At 37.6% G+C, this 22577-nt stretch overlaps 1 protein-coding gene across 2 annotated transcripts in view; it reads left to right on the forward strand.

Moving 5' to 3' along the window:
• The window catches only part of SBNO1 (strawberry notch homolog 1 (Drosophila)), a 67435-nt gene that overhangs the window by 24002 nt on the left and 20856 nt on the right, over nt 1–22577 (forward strand). The window contains exons 2-16 of one of the 2 annotated variants that reach the window (XM_012663474.1): nt 2506–2637; nt 3131–3235; nt 4564–4876; nt 8312–8412; nt 12124–12220; nt 14026–14186; nt 14980–15113; nt 15295–15385; nt 17084–17245; nt 17933–18068; nt 18146–18251; nt 18378–18531; nt 19006–19188; nt 19750–19847; nt 20903–21054. In XM_012663474.1, the coding sequence (XP_012518928.1) occupies nt 2506–2637; nt 3131–3235; nt 4564–4876; nt 8312–8412; nt 12124–12220; nt 14026–14186; nt 14980–15113; nt 15295–15385; nt 17084–17245; nt 17933–18068; nt 18146–18251; nt 18378–18531; nt 19006–19188; nt 19750–19847; nt 20903–21054 (2125 nt within the window). The remainder of the gene's footprint in view (nt 1–2505; nt 2638–3130; nt 3236–4563; nt 4877–8311; nt 8413–12123; nt 12221–14025; nt 14187–14979; nt 15114–15294; nt 15386–17083; nt 17246–17932; nt 18069–18145; nt 18252–18377; nt 18532–19005; nt 19189–19749; nt 19848–20902; nt 21055–22577) is intronic. The other variant, XM_012663475.1, reaches the window with a different exon arrangement.

Raw genomic sequence — 22577 nt, forward strand, 5'->3', positions numbered from 1 at the left:
TATTTTTAGTAGAGACGGGGTCTCGCTCTTGCTCAGGCTGGTTTCGAACTCCTGAGCTCAAACAATCCGCCCGCCTCGGCCTCCTAGAGAACTAGGATTACAGGCATGAGCCACCACGCCCGGCCTAAAGGATGACAATTTTGATAGTCTCCAGAATTCTATTAATCTGCGTCAAGATTAGCTGGAGTGGGTGGGCCAAGACCCTGTATTCCCCGTAGATCATGGGTCCTAATGAAGTATTTTATGGATTGAAAATGTTTTTAAATCATTGATTAGGGCTCTAGGTACTTATTATATTTCTGCTATGTACTAGAATAATTTGTGAAATATGGTGAAATATGTCTATATTAGAAAAATTGGTCAACTTTATCACAAATCTATATTGGGACATTTTTCCTATTTGTCACCTGTGTTGTCCAGTTCCTGCACATTATTTTGCTAGGACTTTATCTTTCTTCCAATTTTAATCTCAGTCTGGCATTTATTCTGAAATAAAGTAGTGAAACTTTGTAGGTTACCAACATCACCCTTACTCATTGGAAAGAGAACCTATGGACTTTGGGAGTTGAAACTATGTAGTTGAGGGGCAAGGAACCTGCGGCTTTCTAGATCCTTTTATTAAAAGGATTTGCTCTGTAAAATTTGGATTCAGTCAAAAGGCTTCATTTAAGGATCTAGAATGCCAAAGGCTGCAGATTCCCTACCCCAATCTAGTTTCTATCTTATCTTCTACCGCTCCCTGTCTGGGTGAATTTGGGCAGGTAATTTAAGCTTTCTGAGCCTCAGTTTCAGCTCTAAAATTATATTGCCTCTTTCACTCAGGGTTGTTGTGGGCTTAAATATGGTAATATTTATGAAGAGCCTAACACTGCATCAGTCTTGTTTCCTTCCCTTCCTCCCTGCTCAAAATTTGTTCTTCCTTAGGCTTCTTCTCCTTTCTCTGAAAAATTTTGGAGAAATCTCCTTTGAGTTACCTCTTGTTCCTCTCATCCTTTTAAACAGTATTAAACTGAGTGTAGCCCTCAGTTTCATTCTGTGTATCTGTGGTTTCCACCTTAAACTCATTCATGTTTCCATTAGAACTTCTGTCAAAGTGATGCACAAACATACGTGACATGGACAGAGAATTTCTGTGTTAAATGGCTTTTATCTAAAGCGGTTCTTACATGTTGGAAGTCATGGTCGTGGTCATGGTGCTCTTGGGTAACACTTTTTGTAGGACATAATGAAACACATTTAATTTTATCACACAGTCTGAGAACAAATGGACCAGCGGAAAACTATTAATAGTATATTATTTATATAAGGTAAAATTAGTTATCTGAGATAAACAAGTACAGTCAGATTTCTCATAAGTATGTGTATATATATTGATTATTTCAGAGAAATTAGAGAAGTCAAAATTGAGAAAGCTCTGTTAATTTTTTTTTCTCCCTATAAAACAGTGAGTAAAAATCCATTTTGGTGGTAGAATACTTGGGTCTGGCTCTTAAGATTATAGTTGGGAAAACCTGAAGCTAAAATGTATTTGCTTGCTCTTAGGTTATCTAGAGGCCTCCCCTAGCTCCATGTAACTCATCCTTCAGGTCTCCTGGGCTCAACTTTCATTTTTCATTTTCTCTTGGCTTAACTCTAAACATCCATCAACTCATGCTTTTTCTCTGGTATACTTTATATTCTCCCTTTACGTTTTGTTCTTATTCAAAGTAAGGCCAGTGGATTCTCCTTCCTAAAGATCTTGCATTCCACCTTCCCCCCCTTCTTTCTCTCCACTCTCTGCAATCGTAACACATCATCCCTCCTGGTCTGCTATCGCAGTTTCCTGAGATGTCTTCCTGCTTCTGGTCTTATTCTGCCCCCTCTCAGGTTGCTTCCACACTGCTGTTTGAGTAAACCTTCCTAAGTCACAAATCTGTGTCAAGCAGTCCTCCATCTGAAAACTCTTTTGAGACAGACCCCTGTTACACATAGAAGTAAGTGAACTCTCTAGCATGGTGTACAGGCTGTGGGCAGTATCTTCCTCATCTCTTGCAACCTCCTACTCAGGCTGCACACTTCTGTTCTCAGCTTCCATACCCACGTTGAATTACTCTAACCATAGTTCTTAAGAAGTGTCAAATTTGCCTCCATGAGTTTGAATGCACTGTCCAGAAGATCTTTGTCCACTGGGTGATTTCTTCCTCGAGGCTCAGTGCATTGTCATCTTTTTAACCTCTCTACCGAGGCAAAGTTCAGTATTTTGTTCTCTGTTCTCATAGCCTTTTGTAGACATACATTGTTTCTGTGACTTTTGCATGTCTCTGTCCTTTCCATTAAGTGTGTGCTTCCTTGGATCAGAGATTATTTCTCTCTTATCCTCTTTGCCTGACTCATAGCAGATTTCTTCATAAATATTGAATGAATGGGTCTGGTAGAAAATGTTGGATTGTTTATACTGTATTTATAGGAGAGTTAATATTTTCACTTTAAGTTTTTTGTGTTAATATTTAATATTTCATTCTAAAGATGGTGGAACCAGGGCAAGATTTACTGCTTGCTGCTTTGAGTGAGAGTGGAATTAGTCCGAATGACCTCTTTGATATCGATGGTGGCGATACGGGGCTTGCAACTCCAACACCTACCCCTCCAGTTCAGCAGGTAAGAGTTTTCTAAAGCCTCTGTTTCTTAATTTGTAATTTCCGCTTACAGAAATATATATTTTTAAGCCTTAATTTTTAATACATATGTGAATGTTATTTTTATGTTACTAGTTTTCATTTATGAAGTCGAAAATACTCTCAATGAAAACTAAGACATTAATTTCTGCTTTGATGTTATATATGTGTACAGTAAACATAAGAGATAAATTATTTAGAGTTTGTGTGGGAGTGTCTTTATTTTCCTTAATAGTTGTCTTATTTATTTAGGGACATTCTTCTGTAGTTTGACTATACACATTCTCTGAAAGCAAAAATAAGATTTAAACGTTAGTTTTGTGGAGATTTTATGTTTGCAAAGATTGTTATGTTATATCTGGTTTTAGTGATTTCACATTCAGTTTGAATGTAAGGCTTGGCCTTTTTTTTGTTTTAATAAAATAAATGCAACTCTGTTCTCAAAACAGAATTCGTTGATGTTGTTTTCTCTCAAGTCAGTGCCACTTAGTGCATTAGAACTAGGTTTGGAGACCGAAGCAACAGTTCCTGTTAAACAAGAACCAGAGACGGTACCTACTCCAGCACTACTAAATGTGAGGGTAAGAATTTTTAGATTTGGCGTTACTTCCAAAATAGTTTAGGATTGTAGTAAGAAAATAATCTATTAATGTGAAATAGATTTATCTCCTGAGTTCTGCTTTTTACCACTTTCTCAATATCCTATCCTTACCTCCTACTTTATAAAACATTTCTTTCACTCCTTTGGTACTTACCAAAAGATAATTCAATATCAAATCAAAATCAAAATATCAAAAGATATTAGAACAAACAGAACTTTTTTTAGTTTATTCATTGCAAATGATACAAAATTCACAAAGTAAAGATGAAATGCACATTATTCTACTGCTCTTTCCTTTTTTGCTTATTTATTTCAGCTTTTGTCCATTGATATTTATAATTTTTATGGTATGATAATTGTACTTTGAATATGAAGTTCCTCTGAGCTTACCTTAAATATAGAGCAATTATTAACTGAAGCCTAATGGGATAAAATTATTGGACAAACTGGCTAAAATTTGATAATTTGTGATAAATTATTGAGAATTTTGTTTAAAAGTGATAAATAGTAATCTAGAAGACTCTTATTAAAGGAGTCATGGAGAAATAAATAGTTTGAGAAGGAAAGAAAGTAGAAATAGATTTAAATTTATAAAAGCGTCTCAGTGTTACTTGCAGTCACAGACATATTGTTATCTTCAGATTGACATCATTTTTTTTTTTTTTCATTTTTCTCTGGTTTTCCCCACCTCATCCCCTATGAAAAATAAAATGTTCTGTAACTTTGTAGTAGGTTCAAAGATAGCACCCACACTATCACCAGTAATTGTATTATACCTGACTGGGTTCATTCGTGCGACATAAGAATTTAAAACTCTGGTTGTTTTTGTCTTTTTATATTCTAAACTTTAGTGTGGTCTGTGTGACAGCAAACGAAGCATTGAACAAGAATCACAGAATGTTAGGAAATGTGTCTCAGAGAACCCAGGCTTCCAGGGGCTTAAGGTTATCTACCTGGTTGGGCAGTTGTGGCATTAGAAATTCTTTCAGTTACCAATCCTTAATTCTATAGGGTCACTGTACGTCACAGTTGTATACTATACATCACAGTTTGCTCGGGACAGTTCCATTTTATGCTTTCTGTCTCCAATGGTTATATAAAATGCTGCACTACTACTGTACCTTCTTTTCCTCAAAGTGGTGCCTTTTAACTTGGTAGTTTATAGCTAATCAAATTAAATTAGAAATGAAGTGCCAATAGGCAAGAGTAAAAGTCAATTTTAGATTTCTCAATGGCCCACTGTGTTTATGGATGTAGGCCTTAGAGAATAAAGCATTTTTCAGTGGTGTAATGTCTTTTGTTTTCTAGCAGCAGCCTCCGTCTACTACAACATTTGTGCTGAATCAAATAAACCAGCTTCCAACCTTGGGATCTACAATTGTAATGACTAAAACACCACCTGTAACAACCAACAGGCAAACTATCACTTTAACTAAGTTTATCCAGACTACTGCAAACACACGCCCTTCAGTCTCAGCACCAGCAGTACGAAATGCTGTGACCTCTGCGCCTTCAAAAGACCAGGTTCAGCTGAAGGATCTACTCAAAAATAATAGTCTTAATGAACTCATGAAACTGAAGCCACCTGCCAATATTGCTCAGCCAGTTGCCACAGCAGCTAGTAAGTCTGTTTTCAGTAGTATCAACTTATTCTACCTTTGGTAAGCTATGTCAAAGTGGTTTTTTAAAGGATTTTCTTGAGTTTTAAAAGAACTAGGCATGAAAGAGATATTACCTGCATTATCTTGTACACTTACAACATTTGTACAGTTGAAGGGAAGCAGAAATTTATTTAGGTGCTTGAATAGAGTGTATAGCTTTGAAATGAAGTTTGTCAGAGTATCAGGTAGCTTCATTAACACCATGAGATCATCTCAGTTTTACATACTCTGAAAAGCCAGTTAATGTTTTTCTTAATCCTTTAAAAAATCAGTGCTTATGGCCGGGCGCGGTGGCGCACGCCTGTAATCCTAACATTCTGGGAGGCTGAGGCAGGCGGATCGTTTGAGCTCAGGAGTTCGAAACCAGCCTGAGCAAGAGCAAGACCCTATCCCTACAAAATATAGAAAAATTAGCTGGGCATGGTGGCATGCACCTGTAGTCCCAGCTACTCGAGAGGCTGAGGCAAGAGGATCCCTTGAGCCCAGGAGTTTGAGGTTGCTGTGAGCTAAGCTGTTGCCACAGCACTCTATTCAGGGCTCAAAAAAAAAAAATAGATTTTATGTCAGATAGGGATGAGTGCTTTGGAGAGAAATGAAAGGTGGGGTGTGGGGCAGTAAGAGGTTACTGTTTTAAATGGAGTGGTCAGAGGAAGCTTCCTATTCAGTGTAGTAGTAAGGGAATTTTTAAGGGTACAATAGAATTAATCTGTCCTTTTTTATTTTAACTTTGGCTGTTTGAAACTTGAGTAGTGTAGTTTTAGTTTTAGAAACTGAAAAATGTGAAATTCTAAGAGGAAGATTCTTTTCTTCCCTTCTCTGTTGAGTTACAGAGTATTTGAGTCCCTATTATATACCATGGTGGGCACTGTTGGAGATACTAACCCTGACTTGAAATACTCTGAGCTGACCAGTATTTTATAGTTTCAGCACAGGAATGGATATGTTTTTGTTTTGGGGTCGGTTTCTTTGGGATTGTTGTGTTTTGGGATCAAGAGGCTAGAATGAAGGGGATGAGCTATAAAGCATGTTCCTGATGATTTATACTAGTACATACATAGCATCCTATCAGGCTCTTGGAATGAGGTGATGGATATTGAATAGACAGTTTCTCTTTCCAGAGAGCTTCTTTATTTTTCCATTTGTGGGAAATAATTTTTAATACTTCACATAAAATGATATGTAAGTTTGTGACAGAATTGACTGCTTGGAAGTTGTAATGTGCTTGTGTTTTTATAAGTAGAGGGCTAGGGGCATTCTGAAAGGATGGGCAGGAAGTGTTTGTAGGATGATGTAGAACTTTGTTTCCAGTAACATGAAATTAAAATTTTCAGATACTCTAATCTTTGTGTTTGGGTCCATATCATTGTGACCTTGTGGCTGTAATTTTTTACTCAAGGTCATTGTCCTGAGCTAAAACTGCAATCTGGCAGCTAAATGCCAGTTGGGAAATCATTTTAGCTGTCTTAGGACTGATATCCTTTTTCTGCCATGGAGTGCAGGACTGTGTCCCTGACCTGGCTAAAGTGCAGGGCAGCATCTGGAATGGCTCTTCCAGGACTTGGGGCTAGTCAGCAGATAGTGGAAGATGCTTTTTGTTAGGGTCTTTGTATTTAATAAGGAAGCCTGTCCCTTTTATATGGGTGTCTTCCTGAGTGTTCCACTCCTCAAAGAAGCATATGCCATTATAACTTAAAGGAGTGGATGTGTGCCATTGTGAGGAAAGAGTTTAGAGAGCAAAACAGAAAGTGGGATAGATTTGGTTGCATAAGATCTAGTACAGTAAACTCTCCCACATTCAAGGTAGTAATTTTTAAAAGATAAAAGGCTGTAAATCAAGGCTGCCCTTGTACGGACACCTGAGAAACTCTGGCAGACTAGACCAGAACTGAAAAAGAAACATAGTAAGTGAATGCTGAAGATAAGCAAAGGTTTGTGTTGAAGGAGAGGGTCACCCTTTTGCTGAAGGGGGAGAACATTGATTATGAAACTGTGGAGAGCAAGGTTTTGCGTGCTCTTCTGTCTCTCATCTGTGTGGGTGTTGTCCCATTGGGAGCCCTTGGCCCTTTGGCTTTCTCTTTGGATTCTGATCTCTCACTTAAGTTTGTCTTGTAGCTCTGTGAACTGATTGATCACTGGCTCTTCCACAGTTAGTAAACAAATCATGCCCACAAATAACATTTGTCATCTCTTTTTTAGCTTCCTTATTTTGTTAATACTTTAATTAGTCCCACTCATTTTGGAGTCCTAAGTGATAGCTCCAAAATACGCATCTTTTGGTAAAATAGGTAAGATGCTAATCAGTCCTCCCACTGTTACCTCTTGTTTTTAAGGACAGTGGTTTTCACACTGTAATCCGAAGAATTCCAGGGACTGGGAGTACTTCTGGGATAGTGGAGGTTAAAGTCTGGTTACAGGGGTTCTGGACATGACAATCCTGTCCCTAAGCCCAATTCATTTAAGCAGTTGCTGCTGATATTTGGATTCCAGGATTCTATTGCTATATTTAAAAAGAGTTTGAAAACCACTGGTGTAGAAGAAGAAAGGGTCATTGTTTGGATCTTTATTCTGGGGGCAGGAGGAAAATGAGGAGTTCCCAGATTTTTTTTTTTTTTTCTGGAAATAATTATTTTGCCTTGAAAGTTTATAAATACCAACAAATCGGGTGAGATTGGTGAGATTGATTCTAGTTTGATGATAACACCAGGTGGTTTTTTTTTTTTTTTTTAATGAGCCAAGTGAAGTATCTAGAAGTAATATTGGCTCTTGGTATTTGTGGTTTTTTTTTTTTTTTTTTTTTAGACAGTCTTGCTCTGTTGCCCTGGGTAGAGTGCAGTGTCATTATCATGGTTCACTGCAACCTCAAACCCCTGGGCTCAAGCGATCCTCCTGCCTCAGTAGCTGAAAGTACAGGCACGTGCTACCATGCCCCTGGCTAATTTTTCTTTTCCATTTTTTGTAGAGATGGAATCTCGCTCTTGCTCAGGCTGGTCTCAGACTCCTGAGCTCAAGCGATCCTCCCTTCTTGGCTTCCCAGAGTGCTAGGATTACAGGCGTGAGCCACTGTGCCTGGTCTGCCTCTTGGTATTTATATTAAACTATCAAATAGTCTGATTCAGGTGTTTTTCTGATAAATCATTTTCAGATTTCCCATGCACACATTTTCTTTTGAGTTACTTATTTTCTAAAGTTAATTTTTTTTTTTATTTCTGCACCCTACCTCCCTGAAGTTAATTCTTATTTCCATGTTTTAATGCCTATGGTTAATTCAGTTAGTGATAGGCAGATTGATGTTCTTTGGTTTGTGAATTGGGTAAACTTTAATGAATTTTTGAACTATAGGAAAAGAAATTGCAATTTTCTTCTAAAATATAAATTTTGATTTTTTTCCCCTTCAGCTGATGTAAGCAATGGTACAGTAAAGAAAGAGTCTTCTAATAAAGAAGTAGCAAGAATATGGATAAATGATATGAAAATGAGGAGTTTTTCCCCAACCATGGTGAGTTTCTAATAGTTGTATCTATTTTTGTGTAGTATGAGAGTACACTTGACTAAAAGTGCTCTAGAACAGTCCTCACAACACTTTTTTTTGGATGGAAGGGGGCTACTCAGTTATATAACCTAATGGGTAAGTTTAAACTTTACTGTAATAAACTAACACATACTAAACATGGTGGTTAAAACTTGTAGATTTGATAGGATGTGGTATTATACACAGTGCTGACTTCTGTTTATTATGAATCTCACCTGCTCAGAAAAAAGAAATAACCAAAAATATTTGATAACTATGTTCATTTTAGCATTCAATATGAATATGTAGCTAATTATGAGCTGTCAGATCATATAATGGTATAGTTTTGAGTAATTTTATAATTTTTTTAACATTTGGGAAATACCATATATTTCAGATCAGTTGATTCTGTACATTTATTTAGTGGCCTCTGTATGTAACTGTGTGTGGTGGGTTTCTATAAGAATTATATTGTGTGATTCTACCTTCAATAGAATCTGACAACTGCCTGGATTAAGTAGTAATATAAACGGCACCTAAAGGTACAATGTGGTGCTCAAATTGTGATGCTTGGTTTTGCATCTGCAGAGACTTTGAGAGGGCATTTTAGGAGGGGAGTTAAAGCATTAGTAGACATGGTGGTAACTATGTGCTTAGGTGACAATAAGCCAGGATGCTTGTCTCGCAGGAAGAAATGAGAATGGTAGACTTGGGCTCTGTGGAACGTCCTGAGTTGAGTTTAAAGGACTTTGGACATGGTGCCAGTGGGGAGTCACTGCAAGTGGGGGGACCTGCTGGTGATACGGGATGGTGCATGTAGGGAAGAGAGGCAGGTTGGGAAGTTGGTTAATCTAAAAGGGAAGGAAGAAGGAGCTAAACTAGGCAGAGATTATTGGAAAAGTGTGAAGGGAAAAGAGAAATGAGAGATGACTGCACATCATGACAATACCAAAGGAAGGTTAGGACTGTGATGGGATATGGAATTAGAGACAGTACAGCAGCCTGCATCTGAGGTTTTGCACAGGGACCAGGAGAACCAGTGCTGGCGGTACCCAGTTAACTTAGTATCGTGTACCACCAGCAGCACTTGGAGGTTGATTTTTGGAAACTAAGAATGCATTTTCTTCCAGAAACTTTTTATGTACCTCTTATGTTCCCATTCCAGCCCATAATATACCAAAGGTTCTTTGTTGGGCTGGCAGTTGGGAAACATCTAACAGAGATTATAAACTGGTAGTCTGTGGATCAAAACTAGTTGACAGGTTTGTTTGGCTTTCAGAGTATTTTGAAGAATTTTGAATTCGTTGCTGATGCATAAAAGTCCTAATTCTGGCCAGGTGTGGTGGCTCACACCTGTAATCCTAGCACTTTGAGAGGCCAAGGCAGGAGGATCCCTTGAGGCCAGGAGTTTAAGACCGGCTTGAGCTGACCCCCTTTCCTACAAAAGATATTAAAAAATAAGCCAGGTTTGGTGAGTTACACCTATAGTCCCAGCTACTTGGGAGGCTGAGGCAGGAGGATCGCTTGAGCCCAGGAGTTGGAGGTTGCGCTGTGATACTGCTGCCCAGGTGATGGAGACCCTGCCTCAAAAAATCAATCAATGAATCCCGATTTCCAAGTTCTCTTGCAAAATAGGAGTACGTGACAACACTGGGCCCACATTCCCCACCCGGTAAAACTTGCCTGACTTTGAGTAGTGAACGTCCACTCTGTGTGTTGGGCTGGCATCCCAGGGATCATGATCTCCCTCACCCCCAAATATCTCCTTGATGTCAGTTGCCATTTCACATCCACCTGGCTTAGAAGTGTACCTCTTTGGTCCTTAGATTTTTCAGTGATCTTTCAGTATTACCAATTTACCCTCCAATTATACCCCTGATGGTTTTTTTAAAAAAAATCTAGGTAGGAGAAGAAAGAGTGGAGAAAGAAAGTAGATTGGTTATTTTAGCATAGAACGCATTCCTGTTTTATAGATGAGGAAAAGGTAAGAAAATGGGAGTGGAGAGGACACAGAATTTAGATGGCTTGCCCTAAGGCTACACAATTAAATAGCAGCAGAATTGGGATTCACATCTGTTTCTTAGGCCAGTCCAATTTAGTCTCTAGTATCTGAAATTGAGTTGTATTTTGGTATAATTTATGAGAACATTTCAAGTCTTGTAGATTTTATCTGAAGAGTCCACGAGTTAGTGTTGATTGGATGGTTGTGCCCCACCTCTCTTCCTTTCCACATTGAGCATCTGTGTGCCAGCATGTTCTGCTGTGGACTGTGAGGCAGAGAAGAGAGTGTATCCTTACCTTTTAATGCCATCCTAACCTTGCCTTAACCTACCTTAACCTGTAGGTTCTGACTGGGTGACTGGGCTTTTCTTCTCCTCCTCTTTCCTTCCTTAGTATACTGAGTTTCATAGTCATTTCTTTATCCTCTTCACTGAACAAGTACATGTTAATAAACAGCTTCCTAATGGTTTCACTGGTCATGAAAAGAGGCTTGTTCAGGGTCTTCCTATTCCCCTGTTCCTCCCTACTTCCATTCCTTTAAGATCCTATAGAGAAAGATGAGGGAAACATAATTATGGTGACCATTCACTTGGATTGCTGGGGCAGTCTGGGTTTACTCTTGTTTTTTTGGTGTAACTTCTTTTTTTTTTAATTTCAGCATATTATGGGGGTACAGATGACATAACTTTTTTTAAAATTAGAGACAGGGTCTCTGACTCTGTCACCCAGGCTGGAGTGTAGTGGCACGATAGTAGCTCGCTGTAACCTTGAACTCTTGGGCTCAGGAGATCCTCCTACATCAGCCTCCTGAGTAGTGGGGGCTACAGGCACACATTACCATGCCCAGCTAATTTTTAAATTTTTATTGTCGTAGAGATGATGCTTGCTATGTTGCCCAGGCTGGTCTTGAACTCTTGACTTCAAGCGATCCTCTTGCTTTGGCTTTCTAAAGTGCTGGGATTACAATTGTGAGCCACCATGTTTGGCCTTCTTGGTGTAATTATCGATAGCTCCCCATTTTACTCTCATATATGCCAAGGTTTGAAGAGTAAATTATGTGGCCATCTTATATGTGAGTGTTCTGTGTCTGTGAAGACACAAAAGTCTGAAGGAAATTCTCTGTACTTCACAAGGTCCAGTAAGCTCTAGTCTTCTGGGATTTTGGTTTTGGGATATGAGGGGAAGTAGACAGATGACAATGAACTGAAAAGGTGGGGTGTGAGACTTAGGTCCTGCCAGTGATGATAGAGGGTGTGCACTGGGGCTCATCCACCTTTTGTTAGGGTTCATTTTGTTTCCAGGATGAGAAAGAACAAGTCCCCGCCCCCCACCTTGCTCTTGCTGCTTTTGGAACTGGAATGAAGGGCAGGATTGAGGGTAGGGAGGGTCCTGGGCATTAGGGAGGGTGATGGACAGTATTGAAGGGGAAGGTAGTTTGAGATGATGGTGGCTGGAAGACAGTGGAGCGCTGTAGTGACCTATTTTGGTATCAAGGACAGAGTAGGTCGTCATTGCCTGTGCTCATCATTGGAGAAGCAGGGAAGCCACAAGGTGTGACCCACGTTTTAGGGAATATGGAAGTGGTACATCATGTTTGCAAGATTGAAGATTGTCGGTGTTCCTGCACAAGAGTTCTGTGTGTTGGTTTGTCCTCTAGTCTCTGGATTTGGGATTGACCATGCTCTTTCTGTATTACAGAAGGTCCCTGTTGTAAAAGAGGAAGATGAGCCAGAGGAAGAAGATGAAGAAGAAATGGGTCATGCAGAAACCTATGCAGAGTATATGCCAATAAAATGTATGTTTTTGGGATTTGTCAAAATAATGAAAGACTTCAGGGTTCCTCTTGAGCTTAAATAACTCTCCCCCCTCCCCACACTGTTAGCTGTTAGGACCTGTCACTGTTGGTACCTCAGTACTTGACAAGTATGGGCTTTGTAATATGTTTTAAAATGTGATCTGTTTTTAAAATATTTACATGAAAGTTTTACTGTGGTGTTTTGCATTTTTTTCCCTATACAAATTTAGAAACTTGTTTTAGGTTGATGTCTCTTAAAAGCAAAACTAAAAAAAAGCTTGGGTTTTATTTTGTTTCGAGTTAATTTTGCTTATGTGAGTAGTGATTATAAAAATCAGCTAATTGTAGAGATATAAATATGTATCTTAGCTTTGTATATTTTATGCAGCTTGTCTAAAATCATGAAAATGTTGGAATCTTAAAATAATTTGTGCTATTTGAAATCAGTGGTTGTCATTAACACCATTTCTGTTTTTTGTATAACGACCACGATTCATTTTTTAGTAGCCACTATATAAAGTTGAAAATTAAGTTTTTAGCTTTTGTATAACATTTTCACTTTTTCATTATATGAGATAATAACAGAAAATAAATCTATGTCTAGAATTTGTCTTTCATGTACTCTTGGTTTCTATAAAAAGCTGCCAGTAATCCTGTTTAAATTGAACTACGATTATCTTTTCACCAACTGTAGGTGGACTCCAAGATCCTATACTTTTCTAGTCATTTAAAATGAATTTCAGGTGTTAGTATCTGAACTTTTGTCTCCCCCACCCCCACCAAATAATAGATTTTGCAAAAGGATTAAAACAATTTATCCATGGCCCTTCAGGCCATAGGTCAGCAAACTATCTGGACCACTGCCTGATTTGGACAATAAAGTTTTATTAGAACAAAGGCATCCCCATTGGTTTATTTATTGTCTATTGTTGCCTTGACACTACAACAGCAATGTTAAGTAGTAGTTATCCAAGAGATGGCCTGCGAAGCCAGAAACATTTATTATCTGACCCTTTGTAGAAAAAGTTTACCTGCCATTATTTTAACCTGTTCACATTGTACATTTTGGGGAGTTAGTTGCCGTTTATTTATTTTTTTTTGAGACAGAGTCTCACTGTGTTGCCCGGGCTAGAGTGCCGTCACGTCAGCCTAGCTCACAGCAACCTCAAACTCCTGGGCTCAAGTGATCCTTCTGCCTCAGCCTCCCGAGTAGCTGGGACTACAGGCATGCGCCACCATGCCCGGCTAATTTTTTCTATAAATTTTTAGTTGTCTGATTAATTTCTTTCTATTTTTAGTAGAGACCGGGTCTCGCTCTTGCTCAGGCTGGTTTCGAACTCCTGAGCTGAAACAATCCGCCCGCCTCGGCCTCCCAGAGAGCTAGGATTACAGACGTGAGCCACCGCGCCCGGCCAGTTGCCGTTTATTTTTATAGCCAAAGTTTCCTTTCAGCTACCTTTCAGAGTAAAATTATATTGCACATTTGTTTTACTGAATGAAGGTGAATGATTCAAGTAACTAAACAATTTTTAATATACAGGATTATGTTCTGTTACTACTGGAGAGTCTTGTGTTATGAAGTACATTGGTGTTTTTGTAGATCTTTTTGTCAGCAAGTCCATTTCAACCATATGTAGATGATAAAATGATTTTAGTCAAATTTAAACAGGACTGTACCAGCAGTGACTTTTTATTAGAGGCTCCAGTGAATCGTTACATATTATGTTTTCTCCGTCACAGGAAAAAATTGCAGTATCTTAAAACTGGAACTGTTGTTAATGGAATATTTTTATATTTTTATTTAGTAAAAATTGGCTTACGTCACCCAGATGCTGTAGTGGAAACTAGCTCTTTATCCAGTGTTACTCCTCCTGATGTTTGGTACAAAACATCCATTTCTGAAGAAACCATTGATAATGGCTGGTTATCAGCATTGCAGCTTGAGGCAATTACATATGCAGCCCAGGTAAGCGATAGTGTTTTATAGTTACATGTAATATTTATCTTTTTATCTTAGTTTATATAATATAGTTGTTTTAATCCAAAGGTAAGTTTTTCTTGATGAAAAACTTGTAACTGATTTTTATAAAAGTTTTATGTGTTAGAAAAATAAAAAGGTCGAGCAGGAATGTGGACAGTGCATTGCCAGTGAAAATGGTAAGTGTCATAACCTTCTTGGAATTTATTGGGAATATCTATTAAAATTGAAAAATACACATATCCTTTGACTTAGCAATTCCATTCCTAGGACTCTATTCCATAGATCTGTTAGATAAAAAGATATGTTATAGTTATTTGCTGTAGCTTTTGCCCCCTTAGTTGAAAAAGATTTGAGCACTTTTCACTGTTGAGGGATGATTGAATAAATTGTGTTATTACTTTATGTTGGGGTGTTGCATGGGCTTTTAAAAGGGTATGAATTAAGAGTTATACACTGGTTGTCTTGAAAGTATCCTTAAAGTAAGCAATGATCAAAATAGCCAACTATCCCTGTATTTATGTGTGATATAAAAGTTTGTATTTGATTATGCAGGTGTTAAAAGGGATATGGAGGAATCCTCACCAATTTTTTAACTTTAGTTACATGGTACATGGTAGAGTAGCAGGAAAGAATATATAGTAAATATCCACATTAAAAAAGCTGAACTGCATGCCATTTATATAACAATAGTTAACATCAACATATTTCTAAAACAGTGTATGAGAGATTGATCACCAAAGTAACCTGAAGGATTAAATACCGGCTGTTTCTTTTTCAGCAACATGAAACTTTCCTCCCTAATGGAGATCGCGCTGGCTTCTTAATAGGTGATGGTGCTGGTGTAGGAAAAGGAAGGACGATAGCAGGAATCATCTATGAAAATTATTTGTTAAGTAGAAAGAGAGCATTGTGGTAAGTGTTAAAGACTGGCTGTGGAAGTTTTTGTGGGTGAATAATTTCGCATGTGGGGATGGGTTTTCATGAGTAGGTGTATTTTTTTTTGAAATGTCAAGACTTGGCTTTATTTATTCCTGAATTTTGCTAGAATGATGTAATTTGCATTTAATTTGATTTTCTCTTCTTTCGGGGGCAGGTTTAGTGTTTCAAATGACTTAAAGTATGATGCTGAAAGAGATTTGAGGGATATTGGAGCAAAAAACATTTTGGTTCATTCATTAAATAAGGTATGAAAATTTTCTATTCAGTTGATCATTTGGTAAATATTGACTCATCTGTGAGATGGGAATAATAATTTCTCTTTTGTACAGTTTTAATGAGGATTAAATGGGTTATTCTACAGAAAGGATAGTGAGTGCTAGCCGCTATTGTTGGCTTGTGGATTACTGTGTGTTAAATACTATGCCAGGCTGTAGCCACTTGCCATTGAACAGTTGAAATGACTAGTCTAAATTGAAATGTGCTATAAGTGTAAAATGCATACCAGTTTGCTCTCTAAATCTTCACTATCATTTTTGTCTTTGTTTCTGAAGTAATTTGAGCTGGGTACGGTAGTTTGCGCCAATAGTCCCAGCTACAAGGGAGGCTGAGGTGAGAGGGATCACTTGAGGCCAGGAGTTCGAGACCTTGTCTGTAAAAAATAAATAAATAAAGATAAAGATACCATTCTATGTGTGTGTGAGGGCACAATGTAGACAAGTAGTGTGCCTAGCACTGCGGGTCACCAAATCCTAGAGAGCATATACAGAATTGTGGCTTGGGAAGACTGGTTTGAAAATTTGTATAGCTAGTGAACTTGAATACCTGTACCTGTACTTATGTGGAAGTAGTTCTGTGAAGTGGAAGAAAATGTGTGCCAGCATCTTTTAGAATCTTAATGTTCACTTAGCAAGTCTTTATTGACCACTGTGCATGCACTAATTGTTGGTGTTATAAGGGTAGAATAGACAGATACGGTTCCTGCAGGTGCCTCTCTACTAGCCATTTGAGTAACTAACTACATGTCTGCTTTCCCCATGAGTCCTAAGTTGATTCATTGTTGCTCTGTTCACCAGTGGCTTGTTTGGGTGGGTTTTACTGGATGGGTTGGTAGTTAAAGTACTATGTCCTGAATGACTACAGACCGTTCAGAACTAAAAACATGTAACTGGCATCTAGAAACGTTTTTGATTTCTGAGCAGTGTAATCGAAGAAGGGCACATTAACTATAACTCATAATTCTTATGTATCCCTCAGAACTTAATCACAATGCTATACATACAGTAAGTTACATAATAAACATTTGAAGAGTAAATATTTTGACTTTTTTCTTACAGGGTAATTTGTGTGGCTTTTAATTCTTTTTTTTTTGGTGTTAGATTTGAGACTTAGAAAACTGGATCCTTGTACCACAAAGTTGTGTGTGTGTGTACATGTACATATATATAAAAAATTATGTGTATCGGCCGGGCGCAGTGGCTCACGCCTGTAATCCTAGCACTCTGGGAGGTCGAGGCGGGCGGATTGTTTGAGCTCAGGAGTTCGAGACCAGCCTAAGCAAGAGTGAGACCCCGTCTCTACCAAAAATAGAAAGAAATTAATTGGACAGCTAAAAATATATAGAAAAAAATTAGCCGGGCATGGTGGCACATGCCTGCAGTCCCAGCTACTTGGGAGGCTGAGGCAGTAGGATTGCTTGAGCCCAGGAGTCTGAGGTTTCTGTGAGCTGGGCTGACGCCATGGCACTCACTCTAGCCCAGGCAACAGAGTGAGAGTCTGTCTGGAAAAAAAAAAAAAAAAAATTATGTGTATCATCTTAGGAGGTACTTTGACTTTTCTGAAACCTGTCATGGGCCTACCAGGTTAAGAATTCCTGCTTGTAGAAGTTTGGGTGGGATAAATGTTTCTGAGAAAGGCATATTAATTCTTCTCTTTTCTTTTCTTAGTTTAAATATGGAAAAATTTCTTCTAAACATAACGGGAGTGTGAAAAAGGGCGTTATTTTTGCTACCTATTCTTCCCTTATTGGTGAGAGCCAGTCTGGCGGTAAATATAAAACAAGGTTGAAACAGCTTCTACATTGGTGCGGTGATGACTTTGATGGAGTGGTATCCTTTATAGCAAATGTTTTCATATTTTAGTGACAGAAAAATTATATAAAGACAGACCTTTGGAAAACAGGCATCTTGAGGTTAAATAAATGTTGGAGTGAGAGTTTTATTGATTACATAGAGTCCAAGGGGGTTAGGAAGTTGATTCTATTGTATATCTGTCAGATAGGAGACCAATATTTAAGCTCCTGGGTTAGAAAAATGTTAATAGGTATGGAGAATGCCGAATACTATATTTCCCTCTTGGGACTTCGCATTGCATGTTTACGTAATAAAGTACCTGTGAAGACTAGGGAAAGAACACAGTTAACTTAGTGATTCCCCAGCTTACTTGCTCACAGTGTATCTTATGCTATCCTGCATGAAGAATACCAAGTTTTGAAATGCTGATTAACTTGGTTTCCAGTCATGCTTTCTACTTAACAGCATGTACCAAAATAATAACTGTTCTTGCTGTAGTGGGCTTTTTCCTCCATTCTAATTAAGAGCTAAGTATCTGGTTAAGACAAATACCAAATTCAGTGGGTGCCTTTGATGCTAAAGAGAGAGGGAGCTTCCTTTATAGTTGTAATTTTAAAGGAAAAGACACTCTGAAAACCTCAGGGAAATAAAAGTTAACTATACCCTGAAAGATTGGAGACACTTACTATTAATGTGATGTGTTCCTTAATTCATTCCTTACAGATAGTGTTTGATGAATGTCATAAAGCAAAAAACTTATGTCCTGTTGGTTCCTCAAAGCCAACCAAGACAGGTTTAGCAGTTCTAGAACTTCAGAACAAATTGCCAAAAGCCAGAGTTGTTTATGCTAGTGCCACTGGTGAGTAGTTATTTATTTTAAAAGATATATGTAGGATTTTTTTCAGCTATAATATGTTTCATTTGGGGGTTTTTCAGGTGCTTCTGAACCACGCAACATGGCCTATATGAACCGTCTTGGAATATGGGGTGAGGGGACTCCATTTAGAGAATTCAGCGATTTTATTCAAGCAGTAGAACGGAGGTAATGGAATTTATGGTATATACTGGTCTCAGCAATCTAAGAAATGTGTTACTGCTAAAACGTCTTTACTGCATGTTAAAATTCTACTTTACTGATAGTTACTGTGTGTGTTTCAATTTTGTTCAGAGGTGTTGGTGCCATGGAAATAGTTGCTATGGATATGAAGCTTAGAGGAATGTACATTGCACGACAGCTGAGCTTTACTGGAGTGACCTTTAAAATTGAGGAAGTTCTTCTTTCTCAGAGTTATGTTAAAATGTATAACAAAGCAGTCAAACTGGTAAGAAGTTTTTCTTAATTCCTAGTATTTATTTAAGATATCTGATAATGTTTCTGTTTGTTTTGTCCATTGTAATATATGCCAGCCCACAGGAATGTGTTTCTGCCATTTAACAAAAAAACAACAAATAGATAAATTACCAGATGGCAGGGTATTGAACCAATATCCTTATTTTCTAAATTTTCACTTTTTAAAAATCATAAAAAATAGCCATTTATATCAGTTGCATAGTTCTTAAAATCACAATGTAACTGCTTTCTAGAATGACTACATTAGGATGCAGTCCTAATTTGAGACCACTCTATCTGAGCATCCTAGGAAAAACAACTATCTAGAGATTCCGAAGTCACAGAATATGATTTATTAGATTATTTTAAATGGCCTTGCGATGAACATTATTGCAATTGAACCAGTCATTTCTAAATAATTGCGCTCAAAGATGAAATATCTGAAATGTTGATTGTGTATCTTCAGTGGGTTATTGCTAGAGAGCGATTTCAGCAAGCTGCAGATCTGATTGATGCTGAGCAACGAATGAAGAAGTCCATGTGGGGTCAGTTCTGGTCTGCTCACCAGAGGTTTTTCAAATACTTATGCATAGCATCGAAAGTTAAAAGGGTTGTGCAGCTAGCTCGAGAAGAAATCAAGAATGGAAAAGTAAGTTGGAGCTCATTAAGAGATTCTTTTTGGTTATGTTTTTAAGTCTTTGTGGGTGTTGAGGTTTTCTACTTATAAAATCTGGTCTTCCTAAAGGATAGTTATAAAAATATTAATGTAGTAAGACTTTAAAAAACACATTTTTTAAATTATAAAAGCAGTGCTTGTTTAGAGAATTTAGATAGCTCAATAAAAATATAATAAAATAATCATCACTATAATTTGGTCATCCGTAGTTATCACCACTGATGACATGGATATGTGTATTGCCTTAAGGTTTTTTCATTTTTGGCAAATACGTATCTTCTTAAAGCACAAAAGACAGTAAACTCTACAAGGGCAGGGGCTTCAGTCATGCTCACAACTGTAATCCTATTTCCTGCTTAAGTCTTTGGCATACAACATATCTCAAATATATAGAACAAATAAGTGAAACAAATGGTGTACTTTACAATAATGAGATTCTTCTTTGAATCTTTTTTTAACTAAATATTTAAAATATGTCTTGATAAGAAACCACAAACATTATTTATAATTAATATATTTTGTTTTTTTCTTCAGTGTGTTGTAATTGGTCTGCAATCTACAGGAGAAGCTAGAACTTTAGAAGCTTTGGAAGAGGGCGGGGGAGAATTGAACGATTTTGTTTCAACTGCCAAGTAATGTCTTCGGTTTTTTTTTTTTTTTTTTTTGAGGTTTTACTTAGATTAGTTCAAATGTTGGCATTACCTGGGGCCAACACTTTTGATTCAGCCATGTAATCCTTAAGTTTTCCTGATCTGAGTTTTTGCAATTCTATACTTTTATGTAACAGTGTATGTGTTGGAGAACAATAGCATAGAAATCTCATAATCCTAAAATGTTAACTATTTTGCCAGTATTATACACAGTATGTGGACCAAGAAGAGCTTGATTTTGTTTGTCTTGTACATCTTGGAAATTTGTGACAGTTTGGTTTAGTTTTAGTTACGGTTTTGTGTATTTGAAATTACTGCTATCCAGAGAATTATTAACTATAGTTTGCCCCAATATAATAAGGTCTGCTATAAAAATTGGAAATAAATGTGAGATCTTCAAAAAGAGCTTTAGAAAATATTTTAGGCATTGTTTTCAATTTGTTTAACCTACCAGTTCTCACGCTGGTAGTAAAATTAGCAAAATAACTTTTGCTACTATACTGTTTTTGCCTTAGGGGATACATTCAAATGCTTCTTTTAAAAGCAAAACATATATTTGCTAATCTGTATTTTTCTGTACACAAATACCTAGAACTCCCTTGTCCAAAATGGCAGCTGCTCATCACATGTGGCTACTGAGCAGTCGAACTGACTAGTCCAAATTAAGATGGCTATACATGTAAAATACATGGCTTCAAAGGCTCCGTAAGAAAAAAGAATGTGACACATCTCACTGATTATATATCAAAGTGGTATATTGAGTTAAGTAAACTATGTTATTAAAGTTAGTTTCACCAGTTTTACTTTATAATGTAGCTACTAGAAAATCAAAAATTTTTATGTGTGGCTTAGCTTGTATTGTTACTCAGTTGGACAGCCTTGGCCCAGAAAACTAAAATTCATTTGAGCTGGGTTCAGTATTTCGTAAAACTGAATAAAGTATTTTTCTTTTTTAAGAGATATATTCAGTAATATTTTACATACAGTGAATTATTTTGCCAAATGAAGCAGTAATTATCCGTGTTTCTTTACTGCAGAGGAGTGTTACAGTCACTCATTGAAAAACACTTCCCTGCTCCAGACAGGAAAAAACTTTATAGTTTGCTGGGAATCGATTTGACAGCTCCCAGTAACAACAGTTCACCAAGAAATAGTCCTTGTAAAGAAAATAAAATAAAGAAGCGGAAAGGTGGGTACTTCTACAAAAATAGCTAATGTTGAAAGTACTGTAAATTTGAGTGTTTTAAAGTGGTTATATTTTGAGAGGGAACTACTTTCCTCCAGTTGACAAGTGGTTGCGTGTTTTCACTGCCACTTCCTGTAGTTTTGAATGTACAAGTTAACCCATTTTAAATTAGGACTTGAACGATTAAGTGGTGCTAGGCAATATGGTAGCATTTGGCCATCCATTCTATCATGTAACCCACCAGGAGTCAGCATGAAATTAGGGCTTATTTTTCCAGTTTTATAGAAGTGAACACTAAAGCACAGAAAGATTAAGAGATTAAGAAATTTTCCCAGATTCACACAGATAGGGAATGGTGCACAGGAACTAAAATCTGAGTCTTTCTGTTGTCAAACCTGCCTTTTAACATATATAGAACTGAGTGGGCCAGGAATGGCTCACGCCTATAATCAAAGTGCTTGGGGGGGGGTGTGAGGCGGGAGGATGGCTTGAGCCCAGGAGTTTGAGATTGCAGTGCCCTATGATCATGCCACTGCACTCTAGCCTGGGTGACAGAGTGAGACCCTGTCTCTTAAAAAAAAAAAACAAAAAAAAAAAACTGGGTATTTTAATAATAATCTTTTTAAAAGAGGCTCCTATTTTTACTTAAATTATTAGGAATAAATTCACCTATGTTTGGTAAACAGTTTTAATAGTGCAAACTTGAATTTGTGTTTAGGTGCTTTCTAAGTTGTTTGAGAAGTTAACTTTCAGGCTCTCTTCTCTAAAATGGTAATACCAAGGAGGGGATAGGTAAATTCACACCTCACAGGTACAGTGCACACTAACTGGGTGAAGGGCACAGTTATAACTTCGACTCAAACTGTGTAAGAGCAAATTACGTAATCAAAATGTATGTACCCCTATAAAATTCTGAAATTAAAACAAAAAGTGAATACGGCCTGTAATCCTAGCACTCTGGGAGGCCGAGGCAGGCGGATTGTTTGAGCTCAGGAGTTCGAGACCAGCCTGAGCAAGAGCAAGACCCCGTCTCTACTAAAAAATAGAAAGAAATGATCTGAACAACTAAAAATATATATATATGTATGTAAATTAGCCGGGCATGGTGGCACATGCCTGTAGTCCCAGCTACTCGGGAGGCTGAGGCAGAAGGATCGCTTGAGCCCAGGACTTTGAGACCAGCCTGGGCAACACACACAGTGACACACTGTCTATTCAAAAATCTTTTTAAAATTAGCCAGACATGGTTGCACACGCTGGCACACACACAGTCCCAGCTATGCAGGAGGCTAAGGCAGGAGGACTGCTTGAACCTAGGAATTCAAGGTTGCAATGAGCTATGATGACACACTGTACTCTAGCCTGGGCAACAGAGCAAGACTGATTCTTTTTTTAAAAAAAAACAAAAACTCACAATCAAAACTAAGAACATTAAAAAGTTCCTATATTAATGAGATGGTGAGAACATAATTCAGGAAAAAGAAATGTGACAATTTGGCCATCATAAGAGCCACTGATTCTAAGAC

The sequence above is a fragment of the Propithecus coquereli genome, unplaced genomic scaffold (assembly GCF_000956105.1).
Source record: "Propithecus coquereli isolate 6110/MARCELLA unplaced genomic scaffold, Pcoq_1.0 Scaffold81, whole genome shotgun sequence".
Classification (NCBI taxonomy): domain Eukaryota; kingdom Metazoa; phylum Chordata; class Mammalia; order Primates; family Indriidae; genus Propithecus; species Propithecus coquereli.